Source organism: Sebastes fasciatus, chromosome 21 (genome assembly GCF_043250625.1).
Source record: "Sebastes fasciatus isolate fSebFas1 chromosome 21, fSebFas1.pri, whole genome shotgun sequence".
NCBI classification, from domain to species: Eukaryota; Metazoa; Chordata; class Actinopteri; order Perciformes; family Sebastidae; genus Sebastes; species Sebastes fasciatus.
Genome location: NC_133815.1, coordinates 12,963,926 through 12,985,620, shown reverse-complemented (window position 1 = coordinate 12,985,620; position 21,695 = coordinate 12,963,926). Strand labels below are relative to the sequence as shown.

The 21,695-nt window shown below is 40.2% G+C and overlaps 1 protein-coding gene across 1 annotated transcript; it reads left to right on the top strand.

The window, feature by feature from the left end:
- The first annotated feature begins 16,258 nt into the window (after positions 1-16,258).
- eloca (elongin C paralog a) lies at positions 16,259-20,709 on the top strand. Its single transcript, XM_074621820.1, has 4 exons — positions 16,259-16,395; positions 16,819-16,845; positions 17,833-17,976; positions 20,214-20,709. The coding sequence occupies exons 2-4, from the start codon at positions 16,842-16,844 to the stop codon at positions 20,402-20,404; spliced, it is 339 nt and encodes a 112-aa protein (XP_074477921.1). The 5' UTR covers positions 16,259-16,395; positions 16,819-16,841; the 3' UTR covers positions 20,405-20,709.
- Positions 20,710-21,695: the final 986 nt, after the last annotated feature.

Sequence of the window (21,695 nt, the reverse complement as noted above, 5' to 3'; positions counted from 1 at the left end):
TCACTTACGCTTTTTGTGATTACAATTACATTATTTGGGGGGGGGTTCTCCTGGGGATGGGGGGAGGTCCTTTGTATAAGCCTGTGGCTTCTTGACCTCTCCTGACATATTTCTTGGTTTTTTTTTTCATTTACTGGATTTTGTGCAGTTTTATATATGTGCAAATAAATAAATAAATAAAAAGAATTACAATATACTTTTATATTAAAAAAAATGTTTTTCTCCTTTGGAAATTGAAGAGAAAAAAACATAAAATTCGTAACATAAATTTTGAAATAGACATGTTTGCGATGAGCAGGACATGAAGACAGTAGGGGGGATCGTTTCTCTCCGCATCATCACATTCTACGGAAGATCTCATCTCTTCATGGATGGCCTGTAAACCAGTGTAAATTTGACAAGTCATCTTTGTTAAAATAATTTTAAAAAATCTTATTCCCCTTCTCTTATCTAAACGTATTATCTAGTAACACTGACGTGTAGGCCTAAATGTTTATTATCCAGAAATAGCCTCTGCTTTGCACATCATTTTTTTACTTTACAATTACATTATTTGGGGGGTTTTTCTCCAGGGGTTGGGGGGAGGTCCCTTGTATAAGCTTACTGACCTCTCCTGACACATTTCTTGTTTTTTTTCATTTACTGGATTTTGTGCAGTTTTATATATGTGCAAATGAATAAATAAATAAAAACAATTACAATATACTTTAATATATTAAAAAAAATTCTCTTTGGAAAATTGAAGAAAAAAAAACATAAATCTCGATTTAAATTTTTTAAATAGTGATTTTGTGGTATATTTTCAGGTCTGATGCCGGACTGAGAGGCCCCTAATTAAAAACATATGTGAAAGAAGTAGGGCAAAGGCCAGGGGCTGAAAGATAAACATGTAGGAGAATACCTAAGACATGAGTTCATATCTTAGCTCGGTGATTGGAGGGCCTGAACCCGATATAAGGTGGTCGGGGGCCCCCAAGCTGCAGGACTTTCATATTCGACTGGAGGCCTCCGGACTGCTCGAGACGTCCGTATGACATGTGTGGCTTGTTTGTAATAAACTCTATTTTACCAGCAAGAACAGTGTCCTCGGAGCTTCCTTCATCATCACTTCAACAGCACTGTCGCAGAAAAGATACGACATAATTTGGCGTCACGAGACAGGATCGGAGGTGACCATCAGCACAACTTCACAGAACGGTGAGATCACTCATTGAATGCTGGTCATTAATTGGGGCTGTTATGTGGAGTTGTTTGGACACACCGTAAATTAAGAACCTTCTGGTTATAGACATGTACTGTTGATTTGATGTTTAAAGTGAGGCTCCGTGCTAAATTTAATGAAAAAAGGGGGAATGAATAGAGAAAAGATATAAAGGGAAGAAAAGAAGTATGAGAAATACAAGGAATAGTTTAGAATAGCTTTATGGTAACGATAAGGTGGTTAAAAAGTATCGTGCAGGATTAATGAAGAGGGGCCCTAAACTTCTTAACGGTAAGACGCATGCATATTAGCCACTGCGTAACGATGGCTCTGACATAGTCCGGAATTAACTTAGAAAGACAAAATTGGGAAACCTGGATCCAGGTAATTTGAATAAATAAATGTAAAGAGTGTTAAGAGAGATAAGGAAATAAAGGAAATAAAGGAAATAAAGGAAATGATCATATGACAAGCCGCAAATCGGATAGGATAGAGCCCTCAGGTGAGGAGCATTGTAGTATGGGCCAAATTAAAACCTGAAACAACATCTGATGGTCAGTTAATAACTGGAGAGTGTAGAATCACAATTCGATTGACAGTTACCACTCTGACGCTGTTGACGAACGGTGATTCAAGAAGTAACTTCTCGTCGAAAATTTTACATCTCATGGGTAGCAGAAATTTTACGAGAAAAAGTAAGGAAATAGCGGCAGAAAGCATGCATAGGAATATATCTAAAAGTTCAAGTGAAGAAAATGTGGGTGCGTGTTTACTTTGGGATGGAAGGGTGCAGTTGAGAAAAATGTGTGTGCGTAAAAGGGAAAAATGTGTGTGCGTTGGAATTTTGGAGTGAAGAAAAGGTGGGGGTGTGTTTACTTTGAGGGGAGCAGAAGGGAAAAATGTGGGTGCGTAAATGTGTGTGTGACATTTGGCTGCTGATGGAGTCCAGATGTGGGCCAGAAAATGGTTAGAAAACCATGAGCTTCTGTTTCCAGAAGACTAAATTAATTAAATAATGTAAAACATAAGCTGTTGATTGTGGGAATTGCTCTGGATCAGAGATCGAAGCGCACCCTCTCTGGATCTCCGCTGTCACTCACGCCGTTGGGCGTGATGACACGGCCGGTAGGAGTGGACGCTTGTTTTCTCTGCAAAAGAGGGACTTCCGGGAGATACAGTAAAAGAATAAAACGATGAGCCACTGAAATGAGCCTGGTTACGATAAACGCATACACATAAGATAATAACTATAAACCAGGACAAATAAAGTGGAGTTGTGTAACTGCAGTACCCGTATAACCCTTGGAAAAGAATAGAAACATATAATAATAAGAATAAAGAATGTATAAAACCATGAACTTCGTTTAAGAAGGGTAGTGATTGAAACCCTCCCTCTCTCCCCCTCTCTCCCCCCTCTCTCTCTCTCTCTCTCTCTCTCTCTCTCTCTCTCTCTCTTCCCAAAATTCCTTTCGATGACCCTTTCTTGGGAGATACAGAAAATTCCTTTGCCAGTTGAACTGTTTGGTCCAGTGGGGTTCTTTAATGTTTAGATAAGGGGTTTAAGTTAGGAATATAATGTATGATGCTGTTAAAGGGACCTATGGGTTCACAAGAGACTAAATCATTGCCTGTTCCTTGTCTGTTATGTCATTTATGGTGAGTGAGAATTGAGACGGGAGACAAGGCAGAGGGCCGGCACATCACGGAGGGGGGATTGCTGACGTCGACTTGGAAGGCTTTCCAGGTCAATCAACTAAAAAGGCCGGTACAACTTATACACAAACTCTTTAACAAAAACAAAACCTGCATTTCCATATGTGTGTGTGTTCTCAGTCATAAGCAATATTGATGGTACACATATGGACCTGCTTTCATTTATTAAGCCTAAGAGGAAACTGACCTGCTCAGTTAGGAGAAATAAATAAATGAATTAATAGAAAACTTGGCAACGGATTGATCAGTGAATGCATTTGATTAATTAATGGCATATGATTGTTGAGTCTAACCTCTACTGACAATTACAGATGTTCATGTATGTTATGGTGCGTAGTTTGTCTGATCTGTGATGTGGTGGACATTCAAGGTGGTGACTGTTTGAAGATTTGAGCTGAATATTGATTGATTAGATGACTGGTTAATTTGTTGATTAATTGAGGAGTTGGATAATTGGATAAATTGTTGATTGACTGATTGGCTAGTTGATCAATTGGTTAATTGGATAATTGGTTAACTGATTGGTTGGATAATCGGATAAATTGTTGATTGACTGATTGGTTAGTTGATTGATTGGTTAATTGGTTGATTTGAGAATTGGTTAATTGATTGATTGGTTAATTGGTTGATTGGTTGATTGGTTGATTGATTGATTGGTTAATTGGTTAATTGGTTGATTGGTTAATTGGTCAATTGGTTAATTGGTTAATTGGTTAATTGGTTAATTGGAGAATTGGTTAATTGGTTAATTGGTTAATTGGTTAATTGGTTAATTGGATAATTGGTTAATTGATTAATTGGGTAATTGGATTTAAAAAAAAAAAAAAAAAAAAAGGGGGGGAAGTAATCTAAATAAGCCTTGAGTAGTTTTTAATTTCAGCAATTACTTCTTAAAGTACAATAACGGAACATAAGGAAGCCGTTATAATGGGGAAGAAGAACACTAAAAATCCGAAAGTAATCACTCCTGTTGAGATAGTACAGAAGAATAATCCTTTAATTAGGGGCATCGCAAACATTGCAAAAATATCGGAAAAATGGCACAAACGCTGGCCTGAAATTGACCAACCATGGCCAATAGAGGGGACGCTTAACCCAGATGTAATTAGAATAATGCTAGTACTTGTATCGACATACAGAGCTGAGCAAAAGAAGGGAAAAAAGGGGATAAAACGCAAAGAGAAGAGGCAAGTGGAGCTTGGCATTCTCCAGTTATTTGAAGATGAGGGACAGAAACTGATCAAAGCTGCAAACGATAAGAGGGATAAAGTTGAAGAAGAAATAAAACAAAACGCAGAACAAACAGAAAAACTAAGGAAAGACACCAATTCATCGTTCTCACACATGAACCCTGTGATGGGACCACCACCCTATGAGGTAAAGACGATGGCTAAGAAAATCTATCCTCAAATCCCGGTGATCAGTCAGGAAGGTGACTACCGTATCAGAAACGAGGAGGACAGAATAATAGAAACAGGACGAGCGGAGACAACTATAACGATGTATCCAAGATCCAAAAGTAAGAGTAAAACAAAGTTTGGGTCTAGGAGGCAAAAGCGGGACCATGGAAACGAGAGTGACCAAAGCGATCAGGAAGGGTGCAGAGGAGGATATGACCCTGAAGTCAGGCGGATGTTGGCAAGAGCGGAAATAAGAGGAAATGATAACTCTGATGACAGTGAGGATAAAGAGGGCCAGGAAGAGGGCCATGAAGAGGATGCACGGAAAACTATGAGAGAAATCGAAAGAAGCATAGAGGAATGCTTTTCATGCTTGGATAGAAGTCCCAGCCCTGATCGCCAAGGAACGTTGGAAGAACAATTGGAGGAACTGTATAGACAGAAAAAAGAGTTACAGAAGAAGAGCTCCCCAAAACCAGCTATGAGATATGCATTGCGCTCAAGAAACAAGAAGGAGACTGGAAAAATCTGTCCAGTCATTATCCGAGGACGGAAGTTGGAGTACAAGCCTTGGCAGAATACAGATATGTCAAACATACGCGAAAAGTTACCTACTCTTGAAGATGGAGCACATCCTTGGATTTCGAAGTTGGAAGAAATCACAGTGGGAGAGCAACTGGCCATGGGAGATATAAAGAGACTCTTGGCCTGCCTCATTGGAATTCACGCTATGGAAGATATTCTACAGAAAGCTGGACTTAATCGATATGTGGGAACTGCTGTGAATGATTCAGAGCTGTTTGCTGCAAGTAGAGGCCCAGTGTGCAGGGCGCTGAAAGACACATTTCCGACAAACGTACATCCTGACAATATTTTTATTGATCCACTGGGACATGAGGAAAACCCGAGGGCCTATGTGTCGAGAGTTCATCGAGTGTGGAGAAGTATCACAGGAAATGACCCGGATTTGAATCAAATGGAGCAGTCGATTTTGCGAACCAGAATACAGAAGGGGTTGCCCCTGCCAGTGAGAAGCAAATTGGCAGAGGTGGTTGGTCTTGGAAGCATGGCAAAGAGGGTTTATACGGATCATATAGCCCACCAGGTGGAGCTGTATAGGAAAAAGGAACATGATCAAAAAGACCAGGACCAAGAGACCCTCAGGAAACTTAATCAAATACAACTGACGGATAACAAGAGGATGGAGAAGAAGCAGGCTCTGGTTATGCAGAATCAGGCTCCACTAAATCAAATAGTACCACTACCACAGCCGAACCAGGTTCAGCTCCAAGCGTTCCAGCCACCGCCGGTGGTTCCAGTTGTCACCTACCCACAGCCAGCCTTTGATCAAGCGCAGCCCTGGAGAGGAAGAGATCAAAGAAATTTCGGAAAAGGAGGAAGGTTTAATCCAAACTTTCAACAGCAATCAACCGGATGTTATACTTGTGGACAACAAGGCCATTTCGCTCGCGAGTGCAACAGGCCCGGAGGAAACATCAGAGGAGGATTCAGGGGAGGATTCAGGGGCCAATCAAGGTCACCCAGAGGACCGGTGAACCCTTACAGGGGCCCGGAACCTGGTTACTAGGGGTGCCCGGAAGACTTGAGAGGGGGGTGTCAGCTGGTAGTATCAGGGCCGGAGGAAGATCCAACAATAGAGGTAAAAGTAAATAATCGTCCAGTGGAAGTGATGGCGGACAGCGGAGCTGCTTTTACCTGTATTCGGCCTGAAGATGCTATACATCTCCCCATGTCTGATCAATTGATTCGGACAATCGGGTTCGAGGGAGTAAAACAGCTAGTTCCTCTCACTAAACCAATCGAGATCAGCTATAAAAAGAAGAAGATTACGTTACCCATATTGGTATCAGAACATACACCTATTGCGCTTTTGGGAAGAGATGCTATGTGTAAATTGGGGTGTACAATAAAATGCACGCCAGACGGCTGTCTGGTGGAAATGCCGAACGAGAGGGTTCACCAATTATTGATGACAACAGAGACTGGAGCGTCGTCAGTATTTTGGATTGGAAATCTCAGTGCAGATTTTTTTGAGCCGGTTAAGTTGTGGGAAAAGTTTATCACCGCAAATATGCCCGACGCAAAGCTTCCAGAGTATCCATTTCACTGCACGCTCCAGTATTTCAATGATGATGCTCAAATAAACGCAGAAGAATGGGTGAGCCGACAACCAAAACAAGTTCAAATAAATTCAGGCTGTATAATTTTGGGACCACAAGGAGCAGCTATGAAAATACACAAAGATGACTATTTGGACAAAGAGTTTGACATCGAGAAGAGTGTCCCACATGTGACCTTGTGGGTGCGTGAAGAACATACCCAGAAGCAAGTGGGAGAAATGATGGCGGAGGCTGAAAAAGCTGTTTTTACACCAGTAACAGAGAATCTTGCCATCTGGACGAGTGAGGATCAGAGATTCATTAAGATTATGATCTCTGCTCAAGGACTAGGACAGCCACAAACCGTGCGAATGACACATGAATCCATCTGCAGTGCTAAGATGGACTCAGACTCAATGAGAGAAGAGATGCTACAACAAGTTCCAGAATGTTTATGGGCTCGGCATAATACGGATATTGGACTTGTGAAGTCAGCTCAACCAGTGAGAGTTGAACTCCGACCAGGAGTCAAACCACCGTGGAAGAACCAGTATCCACTGAGTGAAGAGGCAATCCGAGGAATTGAACCACAGATTGAGGGACTTCTTAAGGCGGGGGTGTTGAAGATAACACAGGATCCCCAGAGCAACACGCCTTTGTTGCCGATAAAGAAGCCAGATGATTCATATCGCCTAACACATGATCTAAGAGCGGTCAATGAAGTGGTGGTTGATTTTCCAGCAGAGGTGCCGGATCCACATACTTTGCTAGCCCAACTTCCGCCAAAAGCGACACATTTCACAGTGTTAGATTTATGTGGTGCGTTTTTCAGTGTTCCACTCAGTAGGGAAAGCCAAGGGTTATTTGGGTTCACGTACAATGGACAATCTTATGAGTATGAGAGACTGCCACAAGGATTCAAACATAGTCCTCACATTTTCAATAAAATAGTGAAAGACGATTTGGAGGGGATAGAGCAGGTACTAAAAAGCAATGTGATTCAATACGTGGACGACATCATCATTTGTTCACCAGATGAGGAGACATGCAAAAAGGACTCAATTAAATTGCTACAAATACTGGCAGAGAAGGGCCACAAGGCCTCTCTGAAGAAACTGCAGTATTGTCAGGAGAAGGTAATCTATTTGGGTCAAACAATAACGCAGGGACACAGAAGCATCTCTGATATTCACGTGGAGGCTATTCGTAAGGCTCCAAAACCCAGAACAGTCCGAGAGATGATGACATTCCTTGGTATTGCAGGATATTCCTCAGCATGGGTTGAGGATTATGCTAGCTTGACGGGGCCTTTAAGAGCTATGATCAAAGATACTGGGAATGCTAAGCTACACTGTAATCTGTCCTGGACACATGATGGCCTTTTGGCATTTGAAACGACAAAAAAGAAGTTGCAAGAGGCTCCGGCGCTAGCAATTCCAGACTACTCTAAGAATTTTGTGTTATATGTATCTACTTCCATTGGGGGTAAATATGCATGTGCAGTTCTTTGTCAACCAACGGGTACGGGTACGAGTCCTCAACCTATTTCGTATTACTCCACGGCTTATTCAGAAGTAGAGCTAGGGTTACCACTGTGTTACAGAGCTATGGTGGGAGTTTCTCTAATGTACAATAAAGCATCATCTGTAACAATGGGTTATCCAGTGACAATTCTTACACATCATAGTCTAAGAAATCTTTTGAACTATGGTAAGAACAACTTGACCATGTCTAGGCTCAGAGACTATCATAGGCTCTTAGAGCAGGAAGATGTTACCCTAGCAAGGTGTGTTACGGTAAATCCAGCAGAGAATTTGCCAACTCCAGAAGACGGTGAGCCACACGATTGTGTTCAAGAAGCAGAGAAATACTCTAGGCTTAGATCAGATTTACAAGCTCTCCCATTGCATGTGGTAGACCTGGAGTATTGGACTGATGGGTCTTGTTATCGTGTGGGCGATAAATTAAGGGCCGGCTATGCGATAGTAAAAGCCCAAGGAACTGGATTTACAGTTGAGAAGGCTGAAGAGATACCACAGCCTGCATCTGCACAACTTGCTGAGCTGGTGGGGCTAACTGAAGCATGTTTGTTGGCAGAAGGGAAGCGAGTGACGATATACACTGACTCTGCATATGCACATAATGTGTGCCACTTGTTTGGAGCAGTGTGGAAGAACCGAGGGTTTAAGAAAACGGATGGTTCGCCGATACAGCATCACGCCCAGATCATGAAATTGTTGCATGCTATGATGAAGCCTAAAGAAATAGCAATAGCTAAATGTGCGGCACATAAGAAGGATGCGTCAAGGGTTTCACAAGGGAACAGAGCGGCTGATGAAGCTGCAAAAGCAGTCACTGGAGCAGATAAACTGGGCAAAGTTCTCCTCGTCACGCATGAAGTGAACTTGGAAGACAAAATTACACTCAAAGATGTGATTTTAATGCAGGAAGCTGCTCCTGAAATGGACAAACAGTTGTGGCTAGACCGAGGTGCCACCCGAGATTCTACTGGACTTTGGAGAACTCATGAGGGGCTGGTACTATCACCTCCAGACCTGTTGGGTCTGATGATTCAGGAGGCGCATGGCTTAGCTCACGTTGCAAGGGGGGAAGTGAAGAGAAAGATCACGCAAGAGTATGGTTTTTGGGCACCATGTTTGCTTGAACAGATTGATTATGTCATAGGCAGGTGTACTATCTGTCTGAAAAACAATGTTCGGAGGGGAGTGCCGGTTCCTCCTGGCCACATCCCAACTCCAAGAGGTCCTATGCGGGAACTAGTTATAGACTATGTTGACATGATAAAACCGATTGAAGGGAAAAGGTACATGCTAGTCGTGGTGGACAGATTTTCACGATGGCCTGAGGCCTGTCCAACAAAACGAAAGGATGCTCAATCGGTTGCCAAGTTCTTATGCAGAGAGGTCATAAGCAGGTGGGGACTTCCAGATCGAATATCCTCAGACAATGGGAAAGAGTTTGTGGATAAGACGGTGAAATTGATTTTGCAAAAACTAGGAATCAAACAGCGTCTTGGGGCAATCTATAGCCCACGTAGTCAAGGAATCTGCGAGAGAATGAATGGGGTTCTGAAGAATCGTATTGTCAAAATATGCCAGCACACGGGGTTAAACTGGATTGCAGCACTTCCATTGGCGTTAATGGTATGTCGCTCTAGTGAGCTCCGCGATTTACATATGACACCTCATGAGTTGGTTACAGGAAGACTGATGCCAACGCCTTGTCTGCGGACAAGTGGTAAAGGTCCAAGTTTGGCCCTTTTGGAAGATGAAATGCAAACGTATGTCACATACATGGTTAATCTACATAAAAGAATATCCACATATGTGTCTGACAGGCAAACTAAGGAGGAGGTGCAGGAGAAGCTCGATGCGCAAAAAAGGATCACAGTGCAACCTGGAGACACGGTGTACGTGAAGGTGTTTAGACGGAAGTGGTATAACGAACGCCGTGAGGGACCGTTTGAAGTGGTTCGCAGTACTGGAACCGCGGTCCAGGTTAAGGGGTCTCCAACTTGGTATCATTTATCGCACTGCGTCAAAGCACCCAGAGAAGAGGTACAACCCACACAGAGTCGAGATGACTCTGTGGAACAAAATGAGGGAGAACAGGCAGCCGAAGGGCAGATGCATGAAAATCCCCAGAGTCAGAATTCAGAAGGAGAGATCACCCAGGTTGTGGACAATGTTGATGTTTCTGTACACATTCCTGATGATGCCAGAAATGACTCGGCAGTTGATGGACAGGACAGAAGATTCAGAGACATTGTCTTTCAACATGTCCCAGACCCAGCAGGGCCTATTTCAGTTGCCTGCAAAGCGCCAGAGATATCAAAGGGCGGTGACTCCGCTGCAGGACAACCCAGGGATCCAGCCAGACCAAGGAGCCCGAGACCAGTTAGGAGAAGAGTCAAACCAGACCGTTATTAGAACCAGGGTTGAAGTAACCTTGGGACAGTCAGTTAGGCTTCCATGTCAGTGTACAGAAGAAAACAGTGGTAAAGGGAAACTCAGAGTTCAGTGGGAAGATAACCATGGTAAGATCCTAGATCTGTCAGAGACAGTACCATTAGGGAAGTATACATTAGTTAATGACAAAAGGAGAGTGAAGGTTGAGGGAGACTGTAGTCTCTATGTATATAAGCCTCAACAGGAAGATCAAGGTGATTACAGGTGTTCTTTTTACGATCGACATATTGGAAGTGAGCTGTCCGAGCTAGGATTTGGAGTTCGCGTGGTGTCTCTAGTAATACTAGGGGGGAATAAGAGTATAGATTCACAAGAGGTTGGGGAAACAAGAGAATTGACAACGATGACATCAACTCTCCAGACGAAAGCTGGACAGAGGGAAGAGAAATCTACTCCTTCAATGGCAAAAGCTATTGAAAGTATAAATGCGTCACATGTAACTACAAAGGCGCCTCAGGTGATATCTATAACGTCACCTCATTTGAGTACTGTGATCAGAGCTAGGGTAGGAGGAACAGCTTACCTTCCTTGTCAGTGTGGGAGATGGAATAATGGAGGGAACTTGTTTCCCAAATGGGAAAATAGTCGTGGTGAAGATTTGTTGTTGACAAGACCGGACGATGACGTTGTGCCTCGTGGTCAGAGGAAGTATATTTTGTTTAATGAGGTTAGGTGGATAAAAATTAAAGATGATTGTTCCCTTGTCCTGCGTAACGTTACTCGGGAAGACGAAGGAGAATACATGTGTTCTTATGAAGATCCGGAGTTTAAATTTGTTCCATATCAAAATTATTGGATCACAGGTCGTGTGACTCGTAGAGTGTCACTCCTGATAAAAGATTTGGGGCCTATTGGAGTTTCTAGGGGTACTAAAGAAGTTCAGAAACAATTTACTACAGTAACCACTCCAAAGGTGATTAGTACACAGATAAAGCTTGTTACATTAGTTCCAAAAACAACTAAGAATGTTCATACACCGACTCTGGCTACTACTCTAATTATGACTTCAAAGGGGATGAATGTTACAACAGTGACGACATCCGTGGCATCTACGACATTTGTAAATACAACGCAGACATCTAATATGACATCTTGGACCTTTAAGGATGTGGTTAATTTAGTCGAGAAGCAAGTGTCAAAAATAGAGCCTAGAGTGAACAGAAGCAATGACATTGTTGAAGTTAGAGAACAGAGGATAGAAGAAAAGGATGTAGAGTCATCTACGTCCAGCTCAGAGGCTGCTACTTTAAATTTGAAATCAATAAATAATGATAATGCTTCCAATCAGAGTACTACCTTGGCGGTAATATTAACGCCTAGGAAATTGGAGAATGTGACACAGACACTTGATAAAGTATCCTTGAAAATGAAAGAGATGGTAAATGAGAGACGGAAGTCTATGTTGGAGATGGGGATTAGTGTGGGTAGTAGGAAGGAGATTGAGGAAGTGAAGGTTGGAAATTCATCTGAGACTGTTCAGAGGAATATTTTAGATATGGAAAAGGAGTTTGTTGACTCAGATCAGATATCACAGGAGATGTTTGAACAGAACCATGTATTGCAGAAGAGAGACACTAAATGGAAGGCATTTGGGTTTGATCCTTCAGTGTTACAAATCGCAGACCCGTGGGCAGGTAGGAACTTATGGTTTCAGCAAGTAACCCACTCCGTAAGATCGGTTGTGAAAACGGATGGTCCGTATCTGGTGAAAATCCGATCGCCAAGCTCATGGCCTTCGATTTTAGAGACTATACCAGAACCACTAACCACTATGTGTCAAAATTATGCATTATCATGGCTCTTGTATCAACAGCAATCATCAGTGGATAAAGTGATGGCTTTAGCAATGAACCTTTTTAAGCCTAGATTGACTTGTTCTTGGGTGGCAGATTTACCATATGTAAATATACGTGATCAGCATGAAGATATCAGAACAGCGGTCCCTGATATAATGGAGGTGACAGCAGTGGGAGCTACCAGCTGTTTTTGTTCAAATACAACTCATGAAGGGCCGGGAACGTTTATGGGGTTATCAAAGTGTGATAAATATATGATGGACTTGGGTAAAATGGAACGTGGGAATAGTAATGATTCGTATGAAGCGTCTTTTCAGGCACCACAACACAAAAAGAAGACAATTTTGAGGGTACATAACCAGATATTGCCAGGGAATGTGACTATAGGGAATTTCAAGGATATTTGGTGGGTCTGTGGTAATAAGGCATACATATTTCTACCATATGGGTGGACAGGATGCTGTTATATGTCACTGTTGAAACTTCCATATGAGGTTCTTACTATCCAGAAGGGAGTAGGGACAGAGGGGGTCCAATCTGATGTCGCTTCAAGTAGTAGGAGAAAACGTGAGTTGGCACAGTTTCACAAGTTGGAATCCTTCCATTGGAGAATAAGTTTAGGAGAGAAGTGGGGTATAGGATTTTTTCCTTGGTATGGTGTGACGTTCTTGGCAGATCACATCGACAACATTACATACACCTTGCAAGGCTTTGCGAACGAAACCATAAGAGGTTTCGAATTGTTGTCAAATACCCAGAGAAGTCACAGACTGACGTTGCTGAAACATGACATGGCTCTTGATTATATTTTGGCCAAACAAGGGGGCTTATGTGTTGCTTTAAATTTAACAGGAGATGCTTGCTACACTTTGATTCCCGATAGTTCTGATAATATGACTAGTGTCATAGGGGCATTGAAGCTCATAAGAGATGCGTTTGGCCCATCAGAAGACGCGGGATGGTCTGCAAATGCTTGGTTGCGGGATAAATTGGGGCCACTAGGAGCAGTGTTAGTTCAGGTTTTGGTAGCGCTCGTTATGTCGTTGTGCGTGATGTTTTGTTTTTGCACGATGTTGTTGACCTTTGCAAAGGCCATGATAATTAAATGGGTTGGAGTTGTGCTGCCCGGCGATCAAACGTTGATGCCATTATTACACGAAGCTGACACGGACGTGGAAGAGGATGACGCAATGAAGATCGAAGTGATGGAGGAATATCCATTTTAAAACATAATCATATTATTTACCTCTGTTTTTGCTTGTGTAGTTTGTAGTGTTGATGTTGTGTTGCTCTTTCGAGACTTTGTTTAGTCTCGAAGGGGGGGTATGGCAACAAATGAACAATATGATTAATTTCACATTTATGATTTCTAATATGAACAATATGATTAATGGACATTTATGAACAATATGATTAATTTCACATTTAGGATTTCTAATTTCACATTTTTACTTATAAAAGTGTTCTTATTCTGTGTTTGATGTTTTAATTGGTATCTGTTCTGTATGCAAAAGATACTGGTTTTCTTTTCTTTCATTCTAGAACATTCTGGGGGAAGAACACTGTGAGGGTGGTGGATTGTCAGGGACTCCGATGGGCTGAATGGATTCAGACACTTCAAACATGAAAATACGAATGGCCTGAAGAACTCTGAACGTGGACTGTCGATACAACATCCAGAGTCAAGACGTCATCGATACTACACCGGCGTCAAGGCTGCTGAGAAACTACAGCGTTATACAGTCTTATGTCTTCTCTGAGATGTTACCTTAGTGTTATTGAAAAGGAATTTTCTTTTTTGTGTATTACATGCTTGAGAAATGATGGTTTCTAAATACAATGGGACCTCAGATGTTTTCTTTTTCTTTTTCTCGATGTTTAGGGACAGTGGGGTAGGCAGGAAAAGGTTCATAGAAGGGTGCGATGGGTCGACCAGCCTGACTTTGGACATTTGTTTTGTTTTAATTTGCTGAGAGTTCCATATACAAATTGCTAAAATTCTGTATTTCAGTATTATGGAGTATTATGTATGGTCGCCTTGGCAGAGGGACCGTGAGAGAATTTTCCTGTATACATTGTTTAATACATTGTTCAAGAAAGATTAGCTGCCTGACAGGTTTTTCACTCTCACTTTTATACTCCATAAAGTTGTTTCAATGGTAATAAGGACAGGTTGTTAAATCTGTCATGTTAATACACCTGTATGTTTCTTCTCTTATTTTTTCGAGACTTTGTTAAGTCTCGAAGGGGGGAATATGTGGTATATTTTCAGGTCTGATGCCGGACTGAGAGGCCCCTAATTAAAAACATATGTGAAAGAAGTAGGGCAAAGGCCAGGGGCTGAAAGATAAACATGTAGGAGAATACCTAAGACATGAGTTCATATCTTAGCTCGGTGATTGGAGGGCCTGAACCCGATATAAGGTGGTCGGGGGCCCCCAAGCTGCAGGACTTTCATATTCGACTGGAGGCCTCCGGACTGCTCGAGACGTCCGTATGACATGTGTGGCTTGTTTGTAATAAACTCTATTTTACCAGCAAGAACAGTGTCCTCGGAGCTTCCTTCATCATCACTTCAACAGCACTGTCGCAGAAAAGATACGACAATTTTTTGCAATGAGCAGGATATGTAGCCAGTAGGGGGGATCGTTTCTCTCCGCATCATCACATTCTACGGAAGATCTCATCTCTTCATGGATGGCCTGTAAACCAGTGTAAATTTGACAAGTCATCTCAGCTCTTTATTAAAATAATAAAAACAAATCTTATTCCCCCTCTCTTATCTAAACTTATTATCTAGTAACAATGACGTGTAGGCCTAAAATTTTATTATCCAGAAATAGCCTCTGCTTTGCACATTCCCCCCTCGGCACAACACAAAGTGCCTGGGTCAGTCCTTCATGCTGGTAGTCATCAGGCTCCACAACCCAGGCTGACCCCCATATGATAACTATGAGGACTTTAAAAACTTTAAACATGCACTATTTGCATCCATCTTGGACTCTAACCACTGGCACACTTTACACTTACTTTACACTATACATCCTATATACCACTTTATGGACTGCACATATTACATTTATTTATTGTACATACTACATTTATTTATTGACGGACTGTACACACTATGTTCACTCATTCGCTCTGTCTTTTATATCTCTATTATTGTTTTTATAATTTTTGTATACCTTTATACCTCTCCTGTGTTTCACTCTGTTTGCTGATGTTGCTGCTTTGACACCTGAATTTTAATAAAGGTTAATCTTATCTTATCTTATCTAAACTTATTATCTAGTAACACTGAAGTGTAGGCCTAAATGTTTATTATCCAGAAATAGCCTCTGCTTTGCACATTATTTTTTCACTTGTGATTACAACATATACTTTTATAAAAACGTTTTGTTTTTCTCCTTGGAAAATTGAAGAGAAAAAAAACATAAAACTCGATTTTAATCTTTTTAAATAGTATTTGTTTGCGATGAGCAGGATATGTAGACAGTAGGGGGGATTGTTTCTCTCCGCATCATCACATTCTACGGAAGATCTCATCTCTTCATGGATGGCCTGTAAACCAGTGTAAATTTGACAAGTCATCTCAGCTCTTTATTAAAATAATAAAAAAATAATCTTATTTCCCCACTCTTATCTAAACGTATTATCTAGTAACACTGACGTGTAGGCCTAAAATTGTATTATCCAGAAATAGCCTCTGCTTTGCACATAATTTTTTCACTTTACAATTACATTATTTTGGGGGGTTTTCTCCTGGGGTTGGGGGGAGGTCCCTTGTATAAGCTTATTGACCTCTCCTGACACATTTCTTGTTTTTTTTCATTTACTGGATTTTGTGCAGTTTTATATATGTGCAAATGAAATAAATAAATAAAAACAATTACAATATACTTTTATATATATATATATAAAAATTCTCCTTGGAAAATTGAAGAAAAAAAAACATAAAACTCGATTTTAATCTTTTTAAATAGTCATGTTTGCGATGAGCAGGATATGTAGCCAGTAGGGGGGATCGTTTCTCTCCGCATCATCACATTCCACGGAAGACATTTATCGCGGACGGATCGGGTGTTCACACAAACTAGTTCCGGGTATCAACAAGCCTGGTGGCTAACGTTAGCTGAAACACAAAACCTCCACTCCACTTTCTCCTACAGAAAGGTAAGACACTGTTGCGTTTGTGATTACAACTTAGTGTGTGTTGGTACATCTCAAACTGTTTTATCCGGCATTTATTTAAAACCCTAAATAAAACAAATTAGAACGTTATCGGTCGCTTAGGCAACGCTGTTAGCTCATGCTAAGCTAACGCTGACGGCGTTTTAAACTACATTACAGCAGAGACGCTACAGATGTTGTTATCCAGATGTATCTTAACTATAGCGGTGTTACTTTGTTGTTCATTACTGGTAGCGATTTGTGTGATCTTACTCAACGTTAACAGGGTGTTTATCACTAAGAACTAAAGGCCTAGCTGGTGGAAAACCTTCACATTAGAGTCATTATTCAACATAACAGTCAGTTTCCAGCTTAAGTGACGTCATACTGTATGTTTGAGGGTCTTATTTCTTTGTTGTCTTTCAGGGTAAACAGATTTCCAGAACAGGATGGGTGAGTATTTAACTGATTAATATCATCATCATAATATCATGGTTGTCATGTTTGCCAATTTATCAAATGTCTGTTTGTGCCACACTAGTCACTACTCTTATTACAAGGCAAGGCAAGGCAGCTTTATATGTATAGCACATTTCAGCAACAGGGCAATTCAAAGTGCTTTACATAAACATTCAAGAACATTGCGACAAAGTGCAAAAGAACATTATAAAAACCTAATGAACCTGAGAGGTGTGGATGGTTCATAACATAGCAGAAGATCAGAAATGTATCACTACTGTTATTACAGATAAGAGTCCTATCAGAGTCCTCACTAAGACCAAGAAAGTGGATCATATCAGTCCATTTCTGAGGTCTCTACACTGGCTCCCTGTCTCTCTCAGAGAATTGATTTCAAAATACTGCTGCTGGTTTACAAAGCACTAAATGGTTTAGGGAGACAAAATACATTTCTGATCTCCTGCTATGTTATGAACCATCCAGACCTCTCAGGTCATCTGGATCAGGTCTGCTTAGTGTACCCCAGAGTCACAACTAAACATGCAGAAGCAGCGTTCAGTTTTTATGCACCAAATATTTGGAACAAGCTCCCAGAAAACTGCAGGGCCGCCCCAACTCTGAGTTCTTTTAATGCCTTTTATTAAACCAAATACTGATCGTATACTGCACTAGAGCTTTTACTCTTGTGTGTTATATTCTATTTTAGCTTCTATCCTAGTTTTTATTTTTAGCTTGTTTGTATTTTCTAATCTTTAATGTTTTTATAACTGTTTTAATTATGTCTTAATGTTCTTTTGCACTTTGTCGCAATGTTCTTGAATGTTTATGTAAAGCACTTTGAATTGCCCTGTTGCTGGAATGTGCTATACAAATAAAGCTGCCTTGCCTTGCCTTACAGATGGTCAAATGTGTGTGCGTGTGTGTGCATTTGGCTTCCACCTGTTTGAGATTCTCAGTATGTGTTGTTGTGTTACTTCACAGACGGTGAAGAGAGAACCTACGGCGGCTGTGAAGGGCCAGATGCCATGTATGTGAAGTTGATCTCTTCAGATGGCCATGAATTTATTGTGAAAAGAGAACATGCCTTGACATCTGGGACTATCAAAGCCATGTTAAGCGGACCAGGTGAGGATTTAGGCAAATAAGTCAAAGTATAGCAAACAGCTGTGTTTTCTCCTAATGTTAAAGTTAGCACACATATACATATGGATTTACTAAAAGGTCCTATACTTTTAGACTAGGGTTGTAATGGTATGAGATTTTCATGGTAGTTTAACCGTCTCTGAAAATGTCACGGTATACAGAATAACACTATTATTAGTATTATTATTATCAGTTACAATGACCATTAAAGGAATGAGAACGGAATTATAATAATAAAAATAATTATAAATCTAAACAAAAGTGTGTAATATATTGTATAACTGAAGCATGTTAATTTACACGTTAGCAGCACTATTGCATGTTAAATGATCTACTAGATGGAATATATCATCAGTTGTGAGCTTTTGAAATAATGCTCTATGATTATTAACAATTAATATATACTGTAGGTGCGCACTGTTATACTGTAGGCTCACACACACTCTCACTTATGTCAGGTTTTTTTCAATACAGCAAATGTACACGGTATGATAACTGTCAATCTTCATACTGCTATACCGGTATACCATTACATCCCTATTTTAGACCTGGTAAACTAGTAAAAGTCCACCATGTGTAACAAATAAATAATATCCTGAGCACATTCACTGGTACTCTGATAAAGAAGTCCAGTGTGTACTGAAATAACTTATGAGTCATTAATGTGACACATTTTTGGGAGTTGTCAGAAATAAGTGGAGGATCAGCTCATGGTGTTTTCTGTCCAGACTGCTGCTGATTCCTATCATTCTTTTTAACCTGTTTACATGTTTTTCTGGAGTTACATACATAGAATGTGCACAACAAGTCACCCATCTTCACAAGAAGGTTGAATATGCCTGTAGATTTAAATACTTCATTTTGTCCAGGCGGACTATGCCTATGCCTGGACTATTTGCTAAATGGTTGTTCTTCTAAGAGTCTAATGAGAGGGAGGGTTTGGGAAAAATGTGTCGGAGCATTATACTTTTCGGTTATCAGTGCTGCACAGATAGATATGACTTATTTGTAAACTGTAACGCAACACTTAATGTTATTACAGCTGTGAAGGCACTGTTGAACAAAAAAGATTGCTTGGATATCTTCAGACAGTACTGACTTAAAACCCTGCAAACTGTTTCTCCTGTGGAGTTGTGTAATCTGAGATTATTTTTACTGGGCATCTAAAAGTAGCTAAAACACTCTTTACTGACTCAGGCGTGCATAGTCTGTAAAAAAAATATTGAAATGTCCACTCTCTTAATCAAGTTCAAGTTTCTTTTATTTCCACGTGGCTAAGTTGGTGGAATACTTAGTTAACACTAAGTATTAGTTTACGTCCCCTTGTTAAACATGTGATGAATAGGGTTTTACTATAAAAACATTTAGAGCTGAAACAATTAATTGATTAGTTGTCCACTACTAAATCAATCGCCAACTATTTTGATTATCGATAAATCGTGTTTGAGTCATTTTTTGAAGGGGAAAAAAAAGTAAAAATTATCTGATTGAAGCTTAAATGTGAATATTTTCTGATTTCTTAACCCTTCTATGACCGTAAACTAAATATTGTTATGATATGAGTTATGGACAAAACAAGACATTCAAGGACGTCATCTTGGGCTTTGGGAAACACTGATCGACATTTTTCTGACATTTTGTAGACCAAATAATCGATTTAATCAAGAAAATAATCAACAGATTAATCGACAATGACAGGAATCATTCGTTGCAGCCCTAAAAACATTTTTACTCATTCGTCAGCCGATAAAATATACAGTATCGCATGCTGGGATCACAGAGTAGTTGCTCAACCATATGCTCATTCTATTAATTGTAACCACACTACTTGTCTGCCTCCTATAAGGGTTTATATAAAAAGTGTACAGTGGTGATGCTTTGCTTGCCTACTTATTTGAGATTTAGATGGGCAGGTTAGATTGAGTCCAGCTAGTTTAAGATCAGAATTAAGGTATTGGTGTTTATTTAGTCAAGTTAATTCTGCATGTCCAGTTGGTGGCACTATGCTCCCTCCATACAACGGTTTTCTTACCTCCTATTAAACGTCTTGTGCCTTTTTTATGTTTGTGAGTAGCATCTTGCAGAATTATTCCGTTTGACAGCTATTTCCAGGATAGAATATTCAAATGTATATTTCTTACATTGCATGAATTCAAAGTTGCTTGTCTTAAGATCATTGTTTCTAACTCCTGCCCTCTATTGTAATCCTCCATCTGCAGGTCAGTTTGCTGAAAATGAAACCAACGAAGTGAACTTCAGGGAGATTCCATCTCATGTCCTGTCCAAGGTCTGCATGTACTTCACCTACAAGGTCCGTTACACCAACAGCTCCACAGAAATCCCCGAATTCCCCATCGCCCCGGAGATCGCACTGGAACTGCTCATGGCTGCCAACTTTTTGGATTGCTAAAGTTACATTTAAAATAATGTTGCAGCTTTGAAAAAAGTTTTAGATTTTTGTTGAAATATTTAAATTGTTTTGCCATTTACTTATATGAAACATGAATATAAGTATGTATGTCACCATGTTTTTTTTTTTTTTTTTGCACCTGGCGTTCTGTCATAATTTTATTAGTATTAAAGGATTCATTTTAACGTAATAAATGGAGATGGCAGGCTGCATCACTTGCCACAGAATGTGATAATAAATCTGCCCCCACCGCATAAATGTTTCCTCACCTCTCCAGATGAATAAAGACCTGTTTGGTGAGCACACTTTATTGCCAGTTGCAACCTCACTATGCATGTTCCATATTTAGTACAGCTGACTTTAAATACCACTTTCACAATTATAAAAATCATACTTTAATTGTGTATTTTGGTCTAGCTCAAGCAAAACAATACAAAATGTTTGAAAGACCACAATGTTGGCAGAGATATTGTTCATGTATTTCATTATACCCTGTATCCTTTCTAGAAGGAAGTTACACCACAAATGTGGTGGCTTATACTTTTAGTCTTATTAGTACATGCTCTTCCAAATGCTGGATGAAAATGGATTTTGGGAACCTGTCGATAATCTCACATGACACTTTAAGGTCACGCTGCATGCACTGCTCCAGTGAAACACTGATGTGATTTTCCAAGATGGGGACGTGGTAGTCAATAATGTTGGTACATTGTGGGGCCATCAACAGTCAAATATTTAGGGTTGGTTGAGGGGTACATGTTACATGTTACAGAAAGCTATAGACACATGGTATTTAATAATGATAATGCGCTTTATTTGTATAGCACCTAACACATAAATGATAAAATTACTAATCTAATCCGCTAAACTGCAAACTGTGGGTTCCTCAATCTACATCAGTGACATTTGCACACATACTGTATTTCAGGTGTGCCCTTTAATGATTTACACTCGAGAAAGTTAAACAAAATGGCTTTGTGATCAATCAAATTAGACAAAATGACAAGTGCAAATTGGTGGACATGATCTTACAATTCTGAACAAATATGGCTTTGAAAATAAACATACTGTATGTCCTTCAGCAAATAGCAACGTTTCAAGATATTAACTGGCTTATTAGGTTGCTCCTTGTGTCAACTATATCAGGTGGGAGGACATATCACATCTCAGTGGCTACTAAGTGATCTTTTTTTTTTTTTGCAGAAACCTTAGGAGGCGTAGTCAAATTACAGTTCAGTTGAATAAAATGTTCTGAAATTTTGCTGACACAGATAAATTGATATACTTCCTG

Bases quoted from the DNA above. Each gene is read 5' to 3' on its own strand.
- eloca (XM_074621820.1), top strand. The intron at 17,977-20,213 runs GTGAGGATTTAG...CTCCATCTGCAG, and splicing joins AGCCATGTTAAGCGGACCAG to GTCAGTTTGCTGAAAATGAA.